The sequence below is a fragment of the Ictidomys tridecemlineatus genome, chromosome 9, assembly GCF_052094955.1.
Source record: "Ictidomys tridecemlineatus isolate mIctTri1 chromosome 9, mIctTri1.hap1, whole genome shotgun sequence".
Classification (NCBI taxonomy): domain Eukaryota; kingdom Metazoa; phylum Chordata; class Mammalia; order Rodentia; family Sciuridae; genus Ictidomys; species Ictidomys tridecemlineatus.
In genome coordinates, this window is record NC_135485.1 from 53,117,436 (window position 1) to 53,138,516 (window position 21,081).

Here is a 21,081-nt window from a genome sequence, read left to right on the forward strand (position 1 = left end):
AAAGAAAAGCTAAATATCAATATAATCACAATAGAAGTTACCAAAACAACTATCATTATTTTTAAAAAGGAAATAGGGCTTGGGTTGTGGCTCAGTGGTAGAGTGCTTGCCTAGCATGGAGGCACTGGGTTCAATTCTCAGCACCACATATAAATAAATAAATTAAGACCCATGGACAACTAAAAAAAGGAAACAGAAGACTGCCTCTTAGAGAAACTGACTTTTACTAATCACCCATCCACTACTTTAAATAAAGACTCAACATTTACTTTCCACTGAACCCTTAGATAGGTATAACATTTGGCCCTAGCTCTTGCCATAAAGTTTTATGTGCCATGAAGACCTTGCCTTTTTATTAATTGTAGGTGTAAAATCACAAAGCCACCTCAAATATGTACAAATATGAATTCAGTGATTAATGCATCATTACATTGTACTTATACACTAATTGTTCATCAAATTGTATTTAATTCACATATAAGAAAGTTAACACAAATAAATTTTTTTAATATTTATTTTTTAGGTGTAGATGGATACAACACAATGCCTTTATTTTTATGTGGTGTTGAGGATCGAACCTGGGTCCCACCCGTGCTAAGCAAGCACTCTACCGATGAGCCACAATCCCAGCCCCTAAATGTTTTCCAAATAAATTATTTCACACAGGTACATGCTTATGAATCTATTTAATTGTTCAAACTGTACTAGAGAATACATATTTTGGAATACATATTTCATTAAATTCAGTTGCAACACAGATGATTTCTAATGGGAATTTCTTACACTAGTCAGATTGTCAAAAAAATTTTCTTATCAACAAAAGAAAAATTGTTTTACCTCTTGCAAAGTCTATGTGTCATATCAGAACACGTTTTTCTTTTCTTTTTTGGTGGGACTGAGTTGGTACTGAGGGCCTCATGCATGACAGGCAAGCAGTCTGCCACTGAGTCTCATCCCCAGCCTTCAAAATAAATTTTTCAACGATGCATTTAATTATATCACTTTTAGCAATCTTAGAAATAGCAATTTATATTATTTTATAACTGGTTCCAAATAATTGGTTTTCCAATTATTTTTCTACTAAAGGCAATATAAATGACCTCTGTTTACACATGTATTTTCTCTACACAGTGAAACTTTTAAAAAAGAGAATAGGATGTGCAAAAGCTCTGACTCTCCAAGGCAAAGCAAAAACAAAACGAAGCAAAACAAAAACAATGAAAGGCATTTAATTTATGCCTCTTGATTTTTATTTTTAGTCTTCGAGTTTTATTTTCTCCCTTCATCTATTTTTTTATCCTTTCAGAAAAATTATGATAATTGACTGATTTTAATACTTAGAGTTGAGAAGTAATTACCTAATAAAATAACAATGTTATTATTTCAGTTATTTTGAGGGAAAATTGGTTTACATCACCAAAAAAAAATCTTAATTTCAAATTTATTGCCAGTAAATATACTAAATTTCTGGATCAAAATGGAGAGCCTCTCAAGAAGAGTTGTGCAGTCAACAATGACTTAAATTAGTCAGGATAGCAGGAATCTGGAGTCAAAGCTGTTTGTACCATTTTGGTCTTACCACCATATGTAAGTGGGACCATAGCTGTATAGCATTTGTTTCTATCATAAGTGTAGCAGGTCTCTGTAGCACTGTCTTCTTCACAGATATTGCTCTGAGAGGCAGTAACCACCTGATTATCCAGCTCCACTTCTGTGGGATCACATTTTTTACAGCTGAAAAACAAATAGAAGTCCCCATTAAATCCTATCTCAAAATATGTATGACTATGCAGTTTTATCTCAAATCAATTAGTTGTTGCAGCTGACTTCTGATAAAGGATGACTTTTTTCAGACCTAACCAGCTCTACAATACAGAATAGTATGAGATTTTTCAACCTTGATATACAAAAATTAGTTGAAAATAAACAATACATTTAATTATATCTACACCATACAGCAATTTTTACTATGTTAAACTTATTCCCAATTGTATATTTATTTAGATGAATTATTAAGAGTGACAAGAATATTTTTTAAAAACTGTTTGATATTGGATTCTATCATTTCCAAAGAAACATCTGCATGTTAATAAGCTGAAATTCACTTCTTGAACTATTAGGTTACACTGGACATTCCTATATAAATGGAGATAATTTTTTTTAGAATAAATTTATAGGTACTTTTTATATGTGACAAAATTTTATGAAGTTATAATATCTAATAATTAACACATGAAATAATGTATTCAAAATTCAGATTTTCAGAAACATTAACAAGGTAAATTAAAAGTTATTAATTATGAAGGAAAATCTCTTACAGATCAGACAAATGGTACACAAATTTGGTTCTCAACGGTGAGGTAGGATCAGAGATATTCTCCCTGTTGTTGAAAGGAACACTAAAAAAATAAAGGAAAGAAAACAAATCAAAATAATGGAACACCAATATTGCTATTTATGGTAACAGGTATAATTCTAGAACAATACTTATCATGACTTTTAACCACTGTATGGTAATACTATCACTCAGGTTTTGACAATAATTTGCTGTATTTTAAATATTTCCCACTTAAAATAAGCCTCAAAGCAATTCTTCTGTCAACTCTCTTTGCTTACTTGGCAAAATCCTGCTTTTCCTTTAGAACTAAGCTCAAATTTTATTTTGATCTATTTCCCCTCAATATACTTCATTCTTTGTAGTCTCATTAAAGCGCCTATACATTTATTATAACAATTGACGTATAGTCACTTGTCTATAGTTGCTTTCCTAGGCTGTTTAAGTTCTTTAGGCAAAAACACTTTTGTAATCCTAGTGCCTAACTTGATATCTGACATGTGGAATATGTTCAATACTTGTTAAATGAATAGGCAGATATTATTATCCACATTTTAAAGATGTGAAAATTGTAAATGAGATGGGTTAGTAACCTAACCAAATAACGTAGCAAAACTGAAACTTTTCCATGATGCTGTGCCAAAAAAAACTTTAAAGATTATCAACTAGTTCACATTATTTCATTAACTTTATTTTTTTAAATAACAATTAGATTTGAGTTTAATACCAATCAGATTTTTAAAAAGAACAGCAAAGATAGAACAATCTCTACAAAGGAAAGAATTTCTGTCTGGCCTACAGCTATGTTTAAAATGCTGTCGGCCAAAGATGAGGGCTCTGTAGGATGAGTAAATATCACACTGCCAGCGGAGGTATTCAAATAAGTTACAAGCATTATGAAAGCAAATGTTTTGGACACAAGCATACCTAATACAATAATCTGAAAAAAAAAAAACAGGCTTGAAACATTCCTATTTGAGGGTGCTCAAGAGGGCATACAGGCGGGCTTTCCACTATCTAATGCCATCTCTTTTGTGATCCTCCACGCACCTGCCATTTCAAAGGTCATGAAAAGACCATTTAAAAACTAATCATGTGTAGAGCCAATAGATTGTGGACTCTATTGTGTTAGTGACAGCCTCTACACAATCTCAGAACACCAGTTCTTTTCTCTCTTCTGAATAACTTTGGCATTTACAACTACCTCACCTCACCTAGTTACACACCCCATTATGTGACTGAATTAAACCCAGACCAACCCTTACAACAGTAAAGACATTACTGTCTTCTCAGTGAATATGCTAAGCTTTGAAGTACAAATTTTACTTCTACACCAGCCCCTATAAAGACATTAGGTGTTTGAAAAGAGTTTAAATGTGAAACACTGCATTTAGTTTTAGGAACTTGGCTATGAATGAGATCACTATTCATTTAGTAGTTCCCCAAATGAGTTAGAAGAATATGTAAAAAGAAAGGAAGGTCCCTTGGAGACTTGCAATTCTGCAGTAGCACAATACCATCTTCTTTGTTCAAGAAGACTGTAGTTCATTTTCAGAATTCACTCCAGAATCCAGTGATCTTGGGATGTCAGCAAACCCATCAGGGCAAGAGGTACATGAAGTGGAAGAGCACCATGTCCAGGAGCACGAAGAGCCAGAGGTCCAGCCAGTACGAGTGCTTCCTGCCGTGAGCTCAGGGACTGTCACTGCCTCGCGCCACGGCTCAGGAAGCAAGACGCGGGCGGAACCATTTCATTAATTTTAAAATGTTTCACCTACATCATTCCTCCTCATATGTGCCCCATATGAGGGGTACCAAAAGAAACAAAGAAAAATGTGTTTCCTAACTCAATATTTAGCAATACCATCCTCATAGATATCCAAGTCAAAAACCTGGATACCGTCCCCAAATCCTCCTTCCTATCACAGACTATATCTAATCAATCTCACAGTCCAGTTGAATCTACTTTTTTTTGCATATGTGAAAATCCATCCACTTGTCTCTTTTCTCATTATTACTGCCTTTGTTCAGGATACCACCATTGTCCTACATTGTAGTGACACTCTTTTGTCTTGACCCTCCCAATACACTAGTCACATTATTGCCCAAATGGTCTTTCTAAAATAGAAGCCCAATTTTCTTCTCCACCTAACCAATAATATAATCTCCATGGATAACAGGGTATTATTAACATAGCATAGAAGGCATTTCAAAATATGCCCCTAACTCTCCAGCTTTCTCTCTCTCAATGCCACCATGTCCCTCTACATGCCATCATCTATAAACAACTGCTTGCAATTCCACAAACTTAACATGGTTTTCTCATCTCCAAATCTTAACCAGTTAAGCAAGAAACAAACACTAAGTACTTACAGTGTACCTGGTACTATACTAAACATATTACATGATAATCTCATATAATTCTCAAAGCAATCTGTTTCCTTTTCCTGGAATGTTTTGCCCCAACTATCAACCCTCTCATTCCTCATATGTATTTAATCAGTCAACTACCATTCAGCTAATAACCATCAACCATCCCACGACTTACTACCAACACATTCTTCTGCCTTCCACTGTAGCTTCCTCCTGCCAAAGTGGACTGAACGCCTTTCTACAGGGCTCCTATAACATCATATGCCTATTCCTTTCATAGCATTTACACAGGAGTGTTGTAATTGCCTTTTTTGGGGGGCGGGGCAGGTAACCAAGGGACTGAACTCAGAGGCACAAAACCACTAAGCCACATCCCTATTCCTATTGTATTTTATCTAGAGACAGGATCTCACTGAGTTGCTTAGAGTCTCACAGTTGCTGAGGCTGGCTTTGAACCGGCAATCCTCCTGTCTCAGTCTCCAGAGATGCTGGGATTATAGGCATGGGCCACCACGCCTGGCTATAATTGCCTGTTTAAATCATTTATTTAAGGTTTTCCATTAGACTGCAAATTATTTGATAGAATGAATTAGTTTTATATAGATTGTTGTAACCCCAGTACCAACCCATAATATTTGGCATTCATTAAACAATTATTTGTTGAATGAATGAATGTATCTGTTCTTTATTAGATTATAGAGACTCTTATAAATTGTTTTAATAATGAGAAAAGCATGGTCTAAATATTATGAGGGTCTACTCTGAGTCGAACACTGTCCTTTCACAAATTATTATATTTAATCCTCAGAATTCTATATATATGTATAACTAATTTGAGCCTGTTCCTAAACTGCAAAACAGGATAAATGTATGTATAAATAATATATACACATACATGTATGTGTATAAATATACATACATAATGATTCCTTTGTTACAATTTAGGAAATAGGCTCAAATTAGTTAAGTTACTTCCCCCAAAGTCACATTATTGTAGTAAGTGATGGAGTTGGGAATAATGCCATATTTATACATCAATGGTAATATACTTTCAGAAATAAGATTAGGGAAAATCAATATACCTCAGGCAAAGATGCATGAAGTAACTGAATTACCTGATTTCAGTGAACAATATGATAAAAAGAATAATGTTATAAAAAATGATGAATTAGAGAATCATGGAGAGTTATTTGAAAAATGTCTCTGCTGGGTGTGGTGGCACTCTCCAATCCCAGCTACTTGGAAGGCTAAAGAAGCAGGATCACAATTTTGAGGTCAGCCTGTACAACTTAGCAAGAATCTCTCTCAAAATAAAAAATAAAACAGGCTGACATAGTTCAGTGATAGAGCATCGAGCATCCCTGGGTTCAATCCCTAGTATGGCAAAAAATAAATAAATAAATAAATAAATCTTCTTTTCCTTACATATAAGATTAACACTCTTCTTTAACATGGTTTAAATGTCAATGTCATGGATGCAATTCCTTTCAGTTACAAGCCTCTGCAATTGTTCCATCCCTAACAGAATAATGAAAGGGATCTAAGTGATCAAAGAAAACCTGGTATAAGAAGTAATGGCTAGGCCAGACATGGTGGTAGGTGTCTGTAATCCCAGCAACTTGGAAGGCTGAGGCAGAAAGATCAGAAGTTCAAAACCAGCCTTAGCAATTTAGTGAGGTCCTAAGCAAATCAGCAAGACCCTGTTTCTAAATAAAATACAAAAAGGACTGAGGATGTGGCTCAGTGATTAAGCATCCCTGGGTTGAATCTCTGGTACTGAAAAGAGAGAGAGAGAGAGAGAGAGAGAGAGAGAGAGAGAGAGAAGTGATAGCTAAACTAAGATAAACAGTGTAAAGAAGAGTTAACCAGACTGAAAGGGAGGGTAGAAAGAGTTTTTTCAAACAGAGGAACCAGTAAGGTATAAAAACAAGAGAAAAAAAGCTCTATGAATATGAGGAAATAGAGACACTGAAGAACTGCTAGATTTTTTAACATAAAGTAAAAATGGCAATGAATGATCTTGAGAGTTATGCTAAGTTATGAGATTAAGCATAGGAATTTGAAATATGCCCTAATAATAATAATGGAGAAACCATCAAAAGGGTTTTGAGCAGGATAGTGGCAATGATAACTGACACATAGGTTAGATAAATGAATAATAGCAAATATTTTTTAGTGTATGCCAGGAACTATATAAGCTCTAAAAGGAAAAAACTTCTCAATTTATTTTACAATAACACTATGAAGTAAACACTATTTCCCCCTATTTAAAAATGAGAACTCTAAAGCTTAGAGTGGACAAGCAGCTTGTTTATAAAAGCATGCATTTATTACATGACCCAGTCAGCACTTGGAAAAAATATTTTTAACACAGTATACTTTTCCCATGAATTGAATGGGATTGAACACTGTGTTCTTTTTCTATGATAGGTATTTGATGTGGGGGTGGGGAGACTATTAAGGAGTGTTTAATAAGGAAAATTTACTACTGATTGGATCTAATAGGAATCTCATTTCTCAAACATTTTTAGTATTCTTGATATTGAATACAAGCTACGTAACATATAACTCTGCAGTATGTGTAAGGTGAAATGAATACCTAAAGTCCACTCTACAATTGAAGACTGAATCAAATTAGATAATTTGACCACTCTGTTCATCTTAATACAGACATCTGAATAAATGTAAAATACCCAGCTGCCTATATATGGTACAAATAGGGCTTTTAATCGTAAGTTTCAGTTTGAACTGATTAAAGACAATTCAAAGTTCTGATTTAAACTGAAATACAGCATATGTTAATGACTAGATCATTGGCTAGAATTTTATTTAACTGATTTTTTGATTGTCTGGAACACTTTGTTCCTGCCCTCAGCTTCTACAAAACTGCCTCAAGCTCACTAACATGATTCGACCTCATGTAAGGTATTACAAGTCAAAAAAGAAGTAAAGATATAGATATTAATCTAAATAATGCTTAGTAACATAAAATATTTCTGTGTACAACAGAGAAAAAAGCAAATATGGAGTGTCACGTACATAATTCGAATATTTCTCTCCACAATGTCCTCATTAGGATCTTCAGCAGAACGGATGATCCTGGTAGTAACACGAGCACATTTACATTTGTTGTCAGCAAGAACAGTCCTCTCTTCTTCATCTTGGGCTTGAAAGGTAAATACATTGTCAAAAAAATAGAAAACAAAAGTCTGTATATATAGCTTCTATTGAATTCGTTTATATTTCTTGCCTGCAAAAAAATTAACTTTATTGTTAATCAATCCCAGCATTTTCTACTTGCTGTCTTTCCTAATCCTAAACAGCTAAATTGAAGCTCGGTGTGGTAATCCTGTAATCCCAGTGACTCAGTGGATCTCAGTGAGGAAGGAGGATTGCAAGTTCAAAGCCAGCCTCAGCAACTTAATGACACCATAAGCAATTTAGAGAGACCCTGTGTCAAAATAAAAAGGTCCAAGGATGTGGCTTTGTGGTCAAGCACCCATGGGGTCAATCCTCAGTACCAAAACAATAAAATAGTTAAATGGAATCTCACATCACAGTGAAAGAAATCCAAATGTACTCTGAAGGGAATTTTCTCTTTTATCCTTAGATCAATCTATGAGAACCTGAACTAAAAGAATTCTAGTTTTCATGTAATGCTTCTAATAGAAGCACAGGTCTTTGAATGACACAGCCTTATAAAAATCAGGGCTAATAGTTACAAAAAAAACCAAAAACCTAGATTTTTCCCCAAAGTAATTCATTCAATGTAAACAAAAATAGCATTTGTCTTTTGAACCTTATTTAAAATATCACATCCTAAAAAAATAAACATATCCTTACCCTTCCTTCCTCAACTCAAAAAAAAAAATAGTTTGGGGGCTGGGGTTGTAACTTAATGGTAGAACCCTTGCCCAGCACGTGTGAAGCACAAGATTTGAGCCTCAGAAGAACATTAAAAAAATAAAAACTCAGTCTTCATTATTAAAAAAAAAAAAAAGTTTTCTTTTTTTTATTTGGTTGTTTTTTTGCTTAAATTGCATTACAGGTAAGAACAGGCATGTTTTCTCCTAAGATAACCTTATTTCCTAAAACTTTTAAATATTCTCCGCCATAATTTTCCTAAACTAATTATATTCTGTTTACAATAATAATCAGATTATCATGATACAATGATTAAGTCAAATCAAATACATAAAGGTTATATTAGTATTTCTTGTATAAATTATTTTCAAGGATAGAAAATATTCTATGATATTATGATATTAAAGAAAATATTCTATAATATGAATATTCTATACATTTGAAAAATAATTTAGAAAATATTATGAGGTACTAGCCATGCTGTATAATATGGCAGTCTACAGGAAAAAATGAATTAATGAATTAATACACAAATGACCATTAAAAAGGTCCTTAACTCTTGAATGTCAAAATATATAAGCTAAATATCAGACAGAGAAGTCTGATGTTACAGAATAAACAAAGAAAATTTCTTATTTTCTGGATTTGGATCAATTAACAAATATTTAAAGAGTTAAGAATATCATTAATTAATAGTACTAACTTTAAAAATTGTTAAATATCAATTACATTCTTTTTTAAAATATTTTTTAGTTGTAGATGGATACAATACCTTTATTTTATTATTTATTTTTATGTTGTGCCAGGGATCAAACCCAGCACTTCACCCATGCTAGGCAAATACTCTACCACTGAGCCATAACCCCAGCCCCATCTTTATATTCTTATAATTTCAGTTAAGTGGCCTTTAAAAATTCCTCCCAGTATGCCTCAACTAAAAATATGAAAATATTTAGCATATAAATTTTAAGTTATAAAGGCTGTATGATTAGGCTAGATATGATTATAACTGGAAGTCTAATTATTCCTGAAATAATTCCCAGAGCAAAGATCTAATTGCCACATTTCAATCATAATGATAACAGCTATTACAAAAACATTTAAAGATCATTGTTATTTTCCTTATAATTGCTTGAAGTACTCTATAATGCATTATTATCCCATTATTCATAATATTTTAATAAATCTGTCCCAAGTCTGTATGGTATTGGAGAAGAAGCATTACGAAATCAATTCAAGATAGTAATACAAATCTTAATGTTCTAAAAAGAGTAAAATGATTCGGATGATAGCTTCTTCCCTACTTCTGTATCCATAACTCTCAAATTTTTTTTCAATTAAATATAAAAACATTTAATGCCTGACTAAAAACATACATTGAGTCAAGTAAAAGGCTTGACTATTAAATACGAAATTTTAAATGTCCATATTCTATATGGCATGTAATTTATTTCCTTACCAGAAATCAAAGAAGAGATTATCATTACTGTTATTTTATAAAAATATTAGGCAGTCTAATAGATCTACCAGAAAAAGTATAGATACTTTCAATTCATCAACCCTTGGATTTTAACATTCTCTCACAGAAAGACAGTAGTTTTCCTAATAAACCTGTTATTAGGGATTTGCCTTACTTTATTCTAAGAGGGCCTGAGAGACTTAGTAAGTGCTCAATAAATAGTTAAGTTTAATTTAATTCAACTCAAACAAATAAGAAAATACCTATATAACAATGCATTGTAGATAGGACCACATGAGTTTACTAAAAGGTGGTTTCTCTTATGCATGCAGAATAGGGTAGTAGTTAGAAGCATGGACTATTGGGTCAGATTTTACCTATCACTTGCTGCTGTGTGACTCTGGGTTTAAGCTATTTCACTTAAGTTTCAATCACTTCAACTATATGTTGGAACCTAGCCTCATATCGCTATTGTGGAAATCAATGGAATGTGTAAAGCTGTTAGCATAATACAAAAACAGTATTCAATAAGTGATGCTCATTTTATATATAGCTTCATATAGTTTCATATATATACTTATAAGGTATATAAACATGTTTATAAACATATTTTACATGTTCATGTATATATATTATATATGCTTTATTACTAATATTTTATATTTTAAATATTATTTTATTTTAATGCCATTATTAAATATATATATGTATACATATATATATGTACAATGGCTATTCTTAATTACATTTTGGTTATGCTCTGTCTAGAAATAAAAATAGGCTCAGTAAGTGTTAGAATTAAACTGGTCAAATTATGTCATTTCTAATTCATATGCCCTAGATGAAAACAACTTAACATAGTACTTCCATATCCAGAATCTGATCATTTTCTAAGTTGTTTGAAAAGTCAATAAACAAAATACCAGGAGTGCAGCCATCAAGATACCAACCTGTTTTAATGTTAAACATTGTTAAAGGATCATAATATATCTGTAGCCCAGATCTAGGAAAGTTGTTAGAACTAATACCATTCACTCTGAGTAAATAAAATCACAATGTATTCTACGTTGTGCTTATGGTTATCATTACTTCATTTCTCTAGAATATTAAGAGACAATAGGATGAATAATTTTTAAGAATCAGTGTGGACATTCATATGATATCTACAGTTAGCCAAAAAAATGTACATTCTTGTTCTAAAGATTGTAGTAGGCAAACAAGAGAAAAAAGAACAAGAAGAATCACACCAAGTTTCATCTGTATAAATATCACTATCCATATAAAGATTAAAGCATGTTAGAAGAAATTAGCTGGTTATCTGACCAACCAAAACATAAATATAAATCTTCAAATCTGAAAAACAGATGTATAGTATATTTTTCCTTTTAGCTGAGTTTATTATATAAATACTACATACCTGTCACAAGAACAGCCTTAACAAAAATGGCAAGAACTCCCCAGAAAAGCAAATGGTTCTTCATCTTGACTTCACTTCTTTTGCAAAAGTTGAACCAAAAAGTCAGGGTTAAGGTGTGTGTTCTCTAAGGAGTGTGCAAATGATGCTGCTTCTGCTTTCTTAAAATAACACTCCCTGCAACTAACAAACTAAAAACAATCACCACTGCGGTTGAAGTCTGAACTTTAAATGCTCCAGTGGAAAGAAATGTATGATTCATATTAAAACATTTTCTTCTAAGGCATCCCCCCCCCAAAAAAAAAAACCATGATTTGATGCAATCATTTTTATTCTGCACTAATGCTATATAAATGTGTAAACCAAAAACAAATAATAATGTCAAGTTAGGAATCTATTAAAAATGATGTTCAAATAGGGGTCCTCAACTTTATTATCTAGATACATTCATATTAATCTTCAAATCAAATATCTGACGTTTGTTTTAGCTAGAACCATTAAATTAAGGGAAAGGAAGGAAAAAGGATGAAGCAAAGGAATAAATGAAAGTACTTTAAGATCTCCATTCTATTAATGTCAATTTTTCCTACTAGTCTTTAACCAATTTACCAGACTTAAACATCTACGTATATTTTCATATTACTTTCTGTTATTTTATAAGTCCAAACATGTAATTAGAAGGAGAAATTGATGGGCTAGGGCTGTGGCTCATTGGTAGAGTACTTGCTTAGCATGCACAAGGCACTAGGTTCAAGCCTCAGCACCACATAAAGATAAGTAAAATGACAATATTGTGTCCATATATAACTAAAAAATATATTTTAAAAAAGTAGAAGAAATTGTTGAATACTGGATTAATCAATTGCCACATTTTAATTTAATAGCATTAAGGCAGACCTGTTTTCCCATCTAGTAACATCTTTCACAATTGTAAGCTCATGAGATTTTTTTTAATGAGATGCCTCAACAGAAAACTGAATTGTTGAAATATTTGCTTAAATTTTTTCACTTAATTAGCATTAAAAAAAGACCCTGAGCTTTGGGACAGAGCACCCCCTACCTCTATTTCAACATGCTAGAATTTCCTATGCCCTAGGACTGGTTCCAGTAATATATTGGTTACATTTATATGCAACAGCATCAAATCTATCACTTTTGATTCCTGGGGTCTCCTAGAATTGTAAGAGGTAGTAACACTTCGAGATCATAAGTAAGCAAACTGGAAGTCAAAAATGGAGAAGGAGAAATTAAAGGTTAGCATATACTTGCATTCCTTCAAAGAATGTATATTGAATGTCTAGCAAGAACAAAGTGCCAGCCACTGGAACATACAATATTACTCTAACAACAAAATTTATTCTCATTTTATTTCTACTGTCAGTAGGACTTAGAAACTACTTAGGTTTAAGAGAAATATACTGAAATCACATGAACAATTTTCTGTATTAGAAAAACAAACAGAGCCAGTCATGGTGGCACATACCTATAATCCCAGATATTGGGTGGTAGTGGGGGAATAAGGCAGGAGCATCTCAAATTTAAGGCCAGTCTGGGCAACTTAGTAAGACCCTGGTCTCAAAATAAAAATTTTAAAAAGTGTTGGGAATGTAGCTCAGTGGTAGAGCACTTGCTTAGCATGCATGAGGCCCTGGGTTCAATCCTCAGTACCACAAAGACAGAGAAAGACAGAGAGAGAGAGAGAGAGAGAGAGAGAGAGAGAGAGAGAGAGAGAGAGAGAGAGAGAGAGGGAGGGAGGGAGGGAGGGAGGAGAGAGAGAAAGGAACAAATTCAAAAGCACATTATTACTTCAGTTTGTGGTCAGGATGTCAAAGAAGTATAAATCACTCTAAGGGCTCCTTGCCCCTAACTATAGTTTCTAAATAACTGATTTATTCTATAGTCAAAGAGAGAGAGAGAGAGAGAGAGAAACCAAAAATTAAATGCATACTTTTAAAAGTCATTAGTTCCTTGAAAATATATTCAATGCTTGACTTCCTCTCCAAATACCTGGGGACAAATTAAAGCTTCCCTCAAAGTTTTTTTTTTTTTAATAAAAGCAAAGATTATTTAATTCATAATTACTAACCTAAAAAAAGCTCTAGGGCTGGGGTTGTGGCTCAGTGATAGAGCACTTGAGTAGCATGTGCAAGGCCCTGGGTTCAATCCTCAGGACCACATTAAAAAATAATAATAATAAATAAAGGTATTGTGTCAAACTAAAAAATAAATATTTTTTTAAAAAAGAAGAGCTCTATATTTTGTATTTCCATTCTTTTAATTTTACAGTTTTGTATTTCTATTATGTAAAATGTTTTTAAGATAAACTATTTTAATAAAAGAAAGATGTGATAATTTTGTCACCAGAAACGAGTGGCCTATGCAGGCAATATGGGGTTTAGAATCAGTGTTTTACCTCATGTGGTCTACAGATCACCTGCCTAGAATCACTGAATGTATTTGTTAAAATATGGATTTCTTGGCTACTTACATAGTAAGAATTTCTGGAGATCTAGCCTTGGCGTATGTATTTTCAAAAAGCACCCCAGTTGATTCTAATGTACATTAAAGTTTGAAAACTGATGGACAGGAAGCCTGTGGAATAATGGGGAGTGACTAGTAGCTTTAACTATGAAAGAGCAAGATGTTAATAAAGATAACTTAAAAAAATAGGCTCATACTGAAGACAAATTAACTGAGATTTTTATTTACATTTACAATTCTGGAATATAGGTAATTTTTCATATTCTTTTTTAGCATTAACTAAATAATTTATGTCCCAATTTAATTTTTTACATGTATAATATAAACATATATAATTGTTTCTAAATTATCAAGTTAAATTTCATATATATGCATTAGATCTCCTTAACCAATTTAATTTTTAAATCATTTCATCTCCAATATCAATTATGTTCTTCCCACTAAAAAATGCAAAATGTGAATAGCAGGACCCTTTAAATTCAAGTGAATTATGTGAGAACTTAACTACATGTTCTAAATACATCACCAAACAAAGGCTTATTTTTACATTCATATTTAAGATTCATACAATAAGAGACTTTGTGACAGACTCATCTAGAGAAAAGATGTCTTAAGGGTAATTTAGTTACTCCCACTCAAATTTTCTTTCAATTTCCAATATAACAGACATTTTGAGTTCAGAATTTGTTTGAAAACAAATAGCTGGATGCTTCACTCTGGACACAACTTACTATATTTTAGGATATGCAAATCATAATAAGATTTTATTTTCTTGGGACACTGAGAACATACTCCCCTTGTTTTCCTCTTGTCTCATTGGTGACTCCTCAGTCTCTCGGTGAATCTTCATCTGAATATTGAGGGAACCAACAGTTAATTCTCTCCTTTCTTTTTGCTCATCCTCTACCTAATTAATTTGATTTTATCCCATGGCTTTGAATATAGGATATGCTGAGGATTTTCAAATATATAATGCTAGCCTTGACTTTGCCCATGGAGCTTCAGATTCCTGTATCCAACTTTCTATTTAGTATCTCCATCTGACTAGCTAATCAGTCTCTAAAACTTGATTAGGTAAAACAGTTCTCTTGATGACCAATTAACTCTCACAATACTGTTACCGCTGTTGACCGGTGACGAGTCCTTGCTTCCCCGATGTTGAAGAATAACACCAAAGAAGCATGCCGAGGCAAGGTCAGAGTAGAAATTAGAAGTTTATTAAAGGACAGCAGAAAAGACTTCTCCCGGAGGAAGAAGGGGACCCAAGAGGTGGAATCCGTGGAAGTGGGGTTGTTTCCCCTTTTTATAGTTTTGATGATGGAATGTAGGTTTGAAGGGGTGGGACACAGTTGGGCCTAATTATCACCTTTTGGGATGGGATTATCACTTCTCTGGGATGGGCTATTTCCAAATCTGTTGGGGCTGTTGGTTAACACTTCTTTGAGGTGGACTTTGACCTAGGGCCTTTTCGGACTTCATTAACATTCCATGAGTTGTAGTGTTTTCCCTGAGTCATTCCCAGCATGGCCTCCATCTTAGATTTCACTCGATATTATACCCGATTTACCTAACTACACTGGCTACCTAACTTTAAATCTGGCTTCAATACTATACCAATCTCTTTCTATCTCAAATCTTCCGCATCTCAGAAAATGGCACCTCTTTCCCCCTGTTGCTCAAGCCAAAATTGTCTTCTTCAACTCCTTTCTTTTCCTTGCTCCTATATCCCAACTACCATGTTGGCTTTACCTCCAAAGTACATTCCAAATTCACCTGATTGTCTCCCTTTCATTACCACCCGAGTTTAAGCCATCATCCTCTGTCCCAAACTACTATAACAGCCTCTGTAATAAAAAGTAATTTTTCCTTTTCCCATGGTGGGACTAGACACACAGTAAATAAAAATGACTAAGTACCCCAAATTCTAAAGTGAGCCAGACACTCCCTCCAAAAGAAGGAATAGAAAGAAGCAATAGAACTCAACTTCAATTTACTTCCATCAATCACCACCTCAGCACTCCCATACTCTCATCCTGTCATTAGAAAACTAGAGAGAAAAAAGGCAAGTCTCATCAGAAGCTGTTGGCTTTGTAAACAGAGACTCCCTCTCCAAAATCAGGTGAGAAAAGAGTTTAAGAAAATCACTCAGAGATATCAGTAATGCTGAAAGAAGGGGAAATTGAGACATTGTATAGCATAGTAGCTAAGAGAAAGGACCTTGAGCCTGACTAATTGGGTTTATCTCCCAATTTGACCACTCTCTAGCTGTGTGACATGGGACAACCCTTAGAAAAATCACTTAACCGGAGTTCCCCTATCTGTAAAAGAGGAAAATAACAATACATACTTCATAGATTTTGTGAGGGTTCATATGTATTACTACATATGAAGAAGTTAGAACAGATCGAAACATACCATAAGTGCTATGAAAGGATGCACATCATCATCACAAACATCAACATCATCATCAAGTCTGCAACTTTTTGTTGAGTTGCAAAAAATACAAACTCACCTGTAGGTAACACCTGCAATGAAGCTTAGGAAAGCATTCCTGAAAGAGTTTAACATGTCTCATGGCCATGAGAACACGGTTGCAGATATGTAGGAATACAGAAATGGATATATGCTGATGCTACTTAAGGTATGAATGAAAATATTTATAGTATTTTTTTAACTTGGGGTGTTCAGGGGAGGTTAGAACACTTGGAAGAAATGTTAACTTTGTTTGAAATAGGCTAAAGCTGGAAACAATCTAAATGTCTAGAAACAAACTGGATAAACAAATTGTAACATATCCATAGATGAATCTCAAAATAATTATTCTGGGTGAAAGTAGCCAAACAAAAACTTGAAAAGATAGTATCTACTATATATAAAATAATACAAGCAAATCTACAATTGGCAGAAAGCAGGTTGCCAGGGAAGGTAGGGAAACAGAGAGAAGGAATGGAGGAATACAAGGAAATGAACAAACTTTGGGGATGATGGATATGTTCACTACCATGAGGGTAATAAATTCATGGGTGTACACATGTCATAATTTATCAAATTATATAGTTCAAATATGTGCTTTTCATTGTATGTTAATTATAACACAATCAGGCTCTTAAAAAGTTCATATGTTCAGAATTCAATTTTTAAGTAAGATAAGTTTCTCTTGGATGCCCTTTATTAAGTTGAGGAAGTGTCCTTCTATTCCTAATTTGCTGAAAGCTTTTGTCAGAAATGGATATTGGATTTTATATTATTTTCTCTGTTTATGAAAATAACCATATGATCTTCCTTTTTATAGTTTATTAATATGGTGAATTACATTGATTTTTATTTTTTTTTAAACTTTTTTTTATATTTTTAATATTTATTTTTTAGTTCTCGGCGGACACAACATCTTTGTTGGTATGTGGTGCTGAAGATCGAACCCGGGCCGCACGCACTCCAGGCTAGCGCACTACCAGTTGAGCCATATCCCCAGCCCTACATTGATTTTTAAATGTTAAACTGACCTTTCATTCCTGGAATATAAACGTCACTTAATCATGATGTAATAGCCTTTTTATAAATTGCTGGATATGACTTACTAAAATTTTGTATCATAAGGAATATTGATTGGAAATGTTCTTGCAATATCTTTGTATGGCTTTGTTATTATAATAATGTTGGCCCAAAATAATGAGTTTAGAAGTATTTCCTCCCTCCAATTTTCTGGAGAAGTCTGTGTGAAATTATTATTTGGAAGAAATGCCAGGGTTTGGAACTTTCTCTAAGGCAGTAAGTTGGGGCAATAGTAGTGGTCTTTTTAATTTTTTCCTGTCTTAGAAATCTCCACCTTTCGTTATCCAATGTCTTAAAACCCATTTCATAAGTTTTGTCAATTCTTTTAAGTTGTTTCAGGTGGGAGGGTAAATCTTATTTCTTATTCCATGTTATCTGGGACTGAAGGTTGGAGACATGAGTTAAAAGTCAGTTTGAGAAGAAGCTTTTACACTGAGGTAGACTTTTAAAATAGGCTTTATTTTATAGTAGTTGTAGGATCATATCAAATAAATAAAACTCTTAATAGTGGAAAATTGTGGAATCTTAAAATATCATCAAGAGAAAGCAAAGGAAATTTTATTGTAGTAATTTAGAATCAATATAGGGAAGAATATGGTTTCACATTTAAAACTATTCAACTATTAATTACATCAATTTTTCAACCTCACAAATCATCCACTAAGCAAAGTGACCTATTCAAAAGGTAAATCACATCATATCTGACTTAAAATCATCCACTGGCTTCTCATTACATTTTTTTAATATTTATTTTTTAGTTTTAGGTGGACACAATATCTTTATTTTATTTTTATGTGGTGCTAAGAATCGAACCCAGTGCCTCACGCATGCTAGGCGAGTGCGATACCACTTGAGCCACATCCCCAGGCCATCATTACATTTAAAAGAAATTAAAATTCATTATCCTGCCTGATTTCCCACAACTCTCCCTTGCACTGATCATTCCTCAATCTTCTTCTACTCAGGACCTTTCTGCTTTCTAGATCCTCTGCCTGGTACTCTTTCCATATCCTTGCACAGCTGGTTCCTTATTCAAATATCAAGTCAAATGCCATTGCCTTGGAGAGAACTTTTCTGATTGTTATCATCCCAACTAATCACCAGTCACTGATGTATTACATATTTTATCTTTTTTATGGTATATTTAAAATTCTTTTCATGGTGTTTATCATTATTCAAAATTCTAATTCAACTTATTTAGTATCTTATTAGAATGCAAGTTCCTTAAAAATAGAATTGTCTTGTTGCTCACTTCTGTTTCCAAGTACAAGTAAAGGAATATCAAAAAATATATTGATTGAATCAAGGATGGAGAACATATTAATAAGGAATTGAAAGTTCCATCTATGTTTGCGTCCTCTAACAAATATTAATATCTTTTTTAGATAGGCACCATATTGTCAATGTACCTTTTAAAATGTAGTATCTAGATAGGTATACAATAGTCAAGTGTTATCCTACCAGTACAAAATATAGCAAAGTTAAAACATTTGTTCATAAATGCTACTTTTAAAATGATAAAGTCTCTTTTTTTGGTAGTCACGTTATACAACTGGCTTCAATTAAGTATATAATCAACAAAAAACCTCTTTTAAAAAAAAGAGTTTCCATGCTCATGCTGAAAAAAGAAATAGAAGAAGATACCAGAAGGTCGATAGACCTCCATGTTCATAGACAGAAAGAATTAACATTGTTAAAATGGCCATATTACCAAAAGCAATCTACAGATTCAATGTACTCCCCATCAAAATACCAATGATAGTCTTCAGAGAACTAGAAAAAACAATACTAAAATACATATGGAAGAGCAAAAGATGCAGAATAGCCAAAACAATTCTGATCAAAAAGAGCAATGCTGGAGGCATCACAATGCACAATTTCAATTATATTACAGAGCCATAGTATGATATTGGCATAAAACACGTGTAGATATATAAAATAGACTAAAAGACACAGAGACAAGTCCACATAGCTACAGTAACTTGATTCTTGACAAAGAAGCCAAAATTATACATTGAAGAAAAGACAGTCTTTTTAACAAGTGGTTTTGTGAAAACTGAATATCCCTATATAGAATTACATTAAATCCCTATCACTCCGTATAAAAATCAACTTAAAACAGTTCAAAGACCTAGATATAAAACCAAAGACTTTGTAACTGCTAGGGAAAAAAAGGAAAAACACTTCAATATATAGACACAGGCAATGCCTTCCCGACTAGGAACTCTATAACTCAGGAAATTAATAGCAAGAATCAATAAGGGGAAAGGCATCAAATTAAAAAGCTTTTGCACAGCAAAGAAAAAAAACAGTGCAACAAGAAAACCAATAGAATGAGAGAGAATCTTTACCAGCTACTCTTCCAACAGAGAATTAATATCCAGAATATATAAAGAACTCAAAAATCTCAACACACAAAAAAAATGGGCAGATGAATTGAACAGGGACTTCTCAAAGGAAGTACAAATAGCCAAAAATTATATGAAAAAATGTTCAACATCTCTAGCCATCAGGGAAATGCAAATCAAACCTATAATCTGAGCCCAGTCACAATGGCAATCTACAAGCATATCAAAAACAATAAATGCTGGTGATGGTATGGGAAAAAGGAACTCTTATGAACTGTTGGTGGGAATATAAGTTGATAGAGCCACCATGAAAATCAGTATAGAGGCTCCTCAAAAACTACAAATTTAACTACTTATGGTCCTGTTATATTATTCATCAGTATTTATCCAAAAGAATTAAAGACGCATGTATACCCATGTTTACTGCAGCACAATTCACTATAGCCAAATTATGAAATCAGTCTAGGTGTCCTTCAACAGAAGATAAAGATAATGTGGTATATATCCACAATGGAGTTTTATTCAGCCATAAAGAATAATGAATTTATTTCATTAGCAGTAAAATGGATGAAACTGCAAAGCATCATTAAATGAAATAAGCTAGACTCAGAAAATTATCATCTTTTCTCTCTTTTTATATACTTATTTTTTAATTGTAGATGGACACAATACCTTTATTTTATTCATTTAATTTTATGTGGTGCTGAGGATTGAACTCAGGGCCTTGCATGTGTAGGCAAGCACTCTACCACTGAGCCACAGCCCCAGCCCACTCATTTTTTTTTTTTGGTACCAGGGATTGAACCCAGAGGTGCTTAACCACTGAGCCTCATTCCCAGTCCCTTTTTAATATTTTATTTAGAGACAAGGTCTCGCTGAGTTGCTAAGTACCTCACTAATCTGCTAAAAAAACTGGCTTTGAACTCACAATTCTCTTGCCTCTGCCTCCTTAGTTACTGGGATCATATACATGTGCCACCACGTCCAGCCATCTTTTGTCTTAAATGTGCAAGCTAGAGGGACAAAAGAATAGAAGGAAAATCATTATGGTAGAGGAAGAGGAAAAGGGGGAAGGAGGCAAAGATACAAGGATAAACCACAGAGCAAAATTACTCAAATTATGTTCCATGCACATAATGAATATGCCACAATGAAACCCTCTATTCTATATCATTAATATGTACCAATTAAAAATAATAAGTAATAATAAATAAATAATGACATTTAATACTTAAATATTTATCTGGGATTTGGA

The 21,081-nt window shown here is 33.3% G+C and overlaps 2 protein-coding genes across 2 annotated transcripts in view; both read right to left on the minus strand.

Annotated features, from left to right (window-relative positions):
* Positions 1-671: 671 nt before the first annotated feature.
* Jchain (joining chain of multimeric IgA and IgM) lies at positions 672-11,804 on the minus strand. Its single transcript, XM_040292331.2, has 4 exons — positions 11,449-11,804; positions 7,748-7,874; positions 2,319-2,399; positions 672-1,734 (listed from the first exon to the last, which is right to left on the minus strand). The coding sequence occupies exons 1-4, from the start codon at positions 11,510-11,512 to the stop codon at positions 1,524-1,526; spliced, it is 483 nt and encodes a 160-aa protein (XP_040148265.1). The 5' UTR covers positions 11,513-11,804; the 3' UTR covers positions 672-1,523.
* Positions 11,805-14,123: 2,319 nt separating this feature from the next.
* LOC144366706 (uncharacterized) overlaps positions 14,124-21,081 on the minus strand; it is a 34,375-nt gene continuing 27,417 nt past the window's right edge. The window contains exon 3 of the mRNA XM_078021391.1: positions 14,124-14,776. Within this exon, the coding sequence (XP_077877517.1) occupies positions 14,678-14,776 (99 nt within the window). The 3' untranslated portion in view covers positions 14,124-14,677. The remainder of the gene's footprint in view (positions 14,777-21,081) is intronic.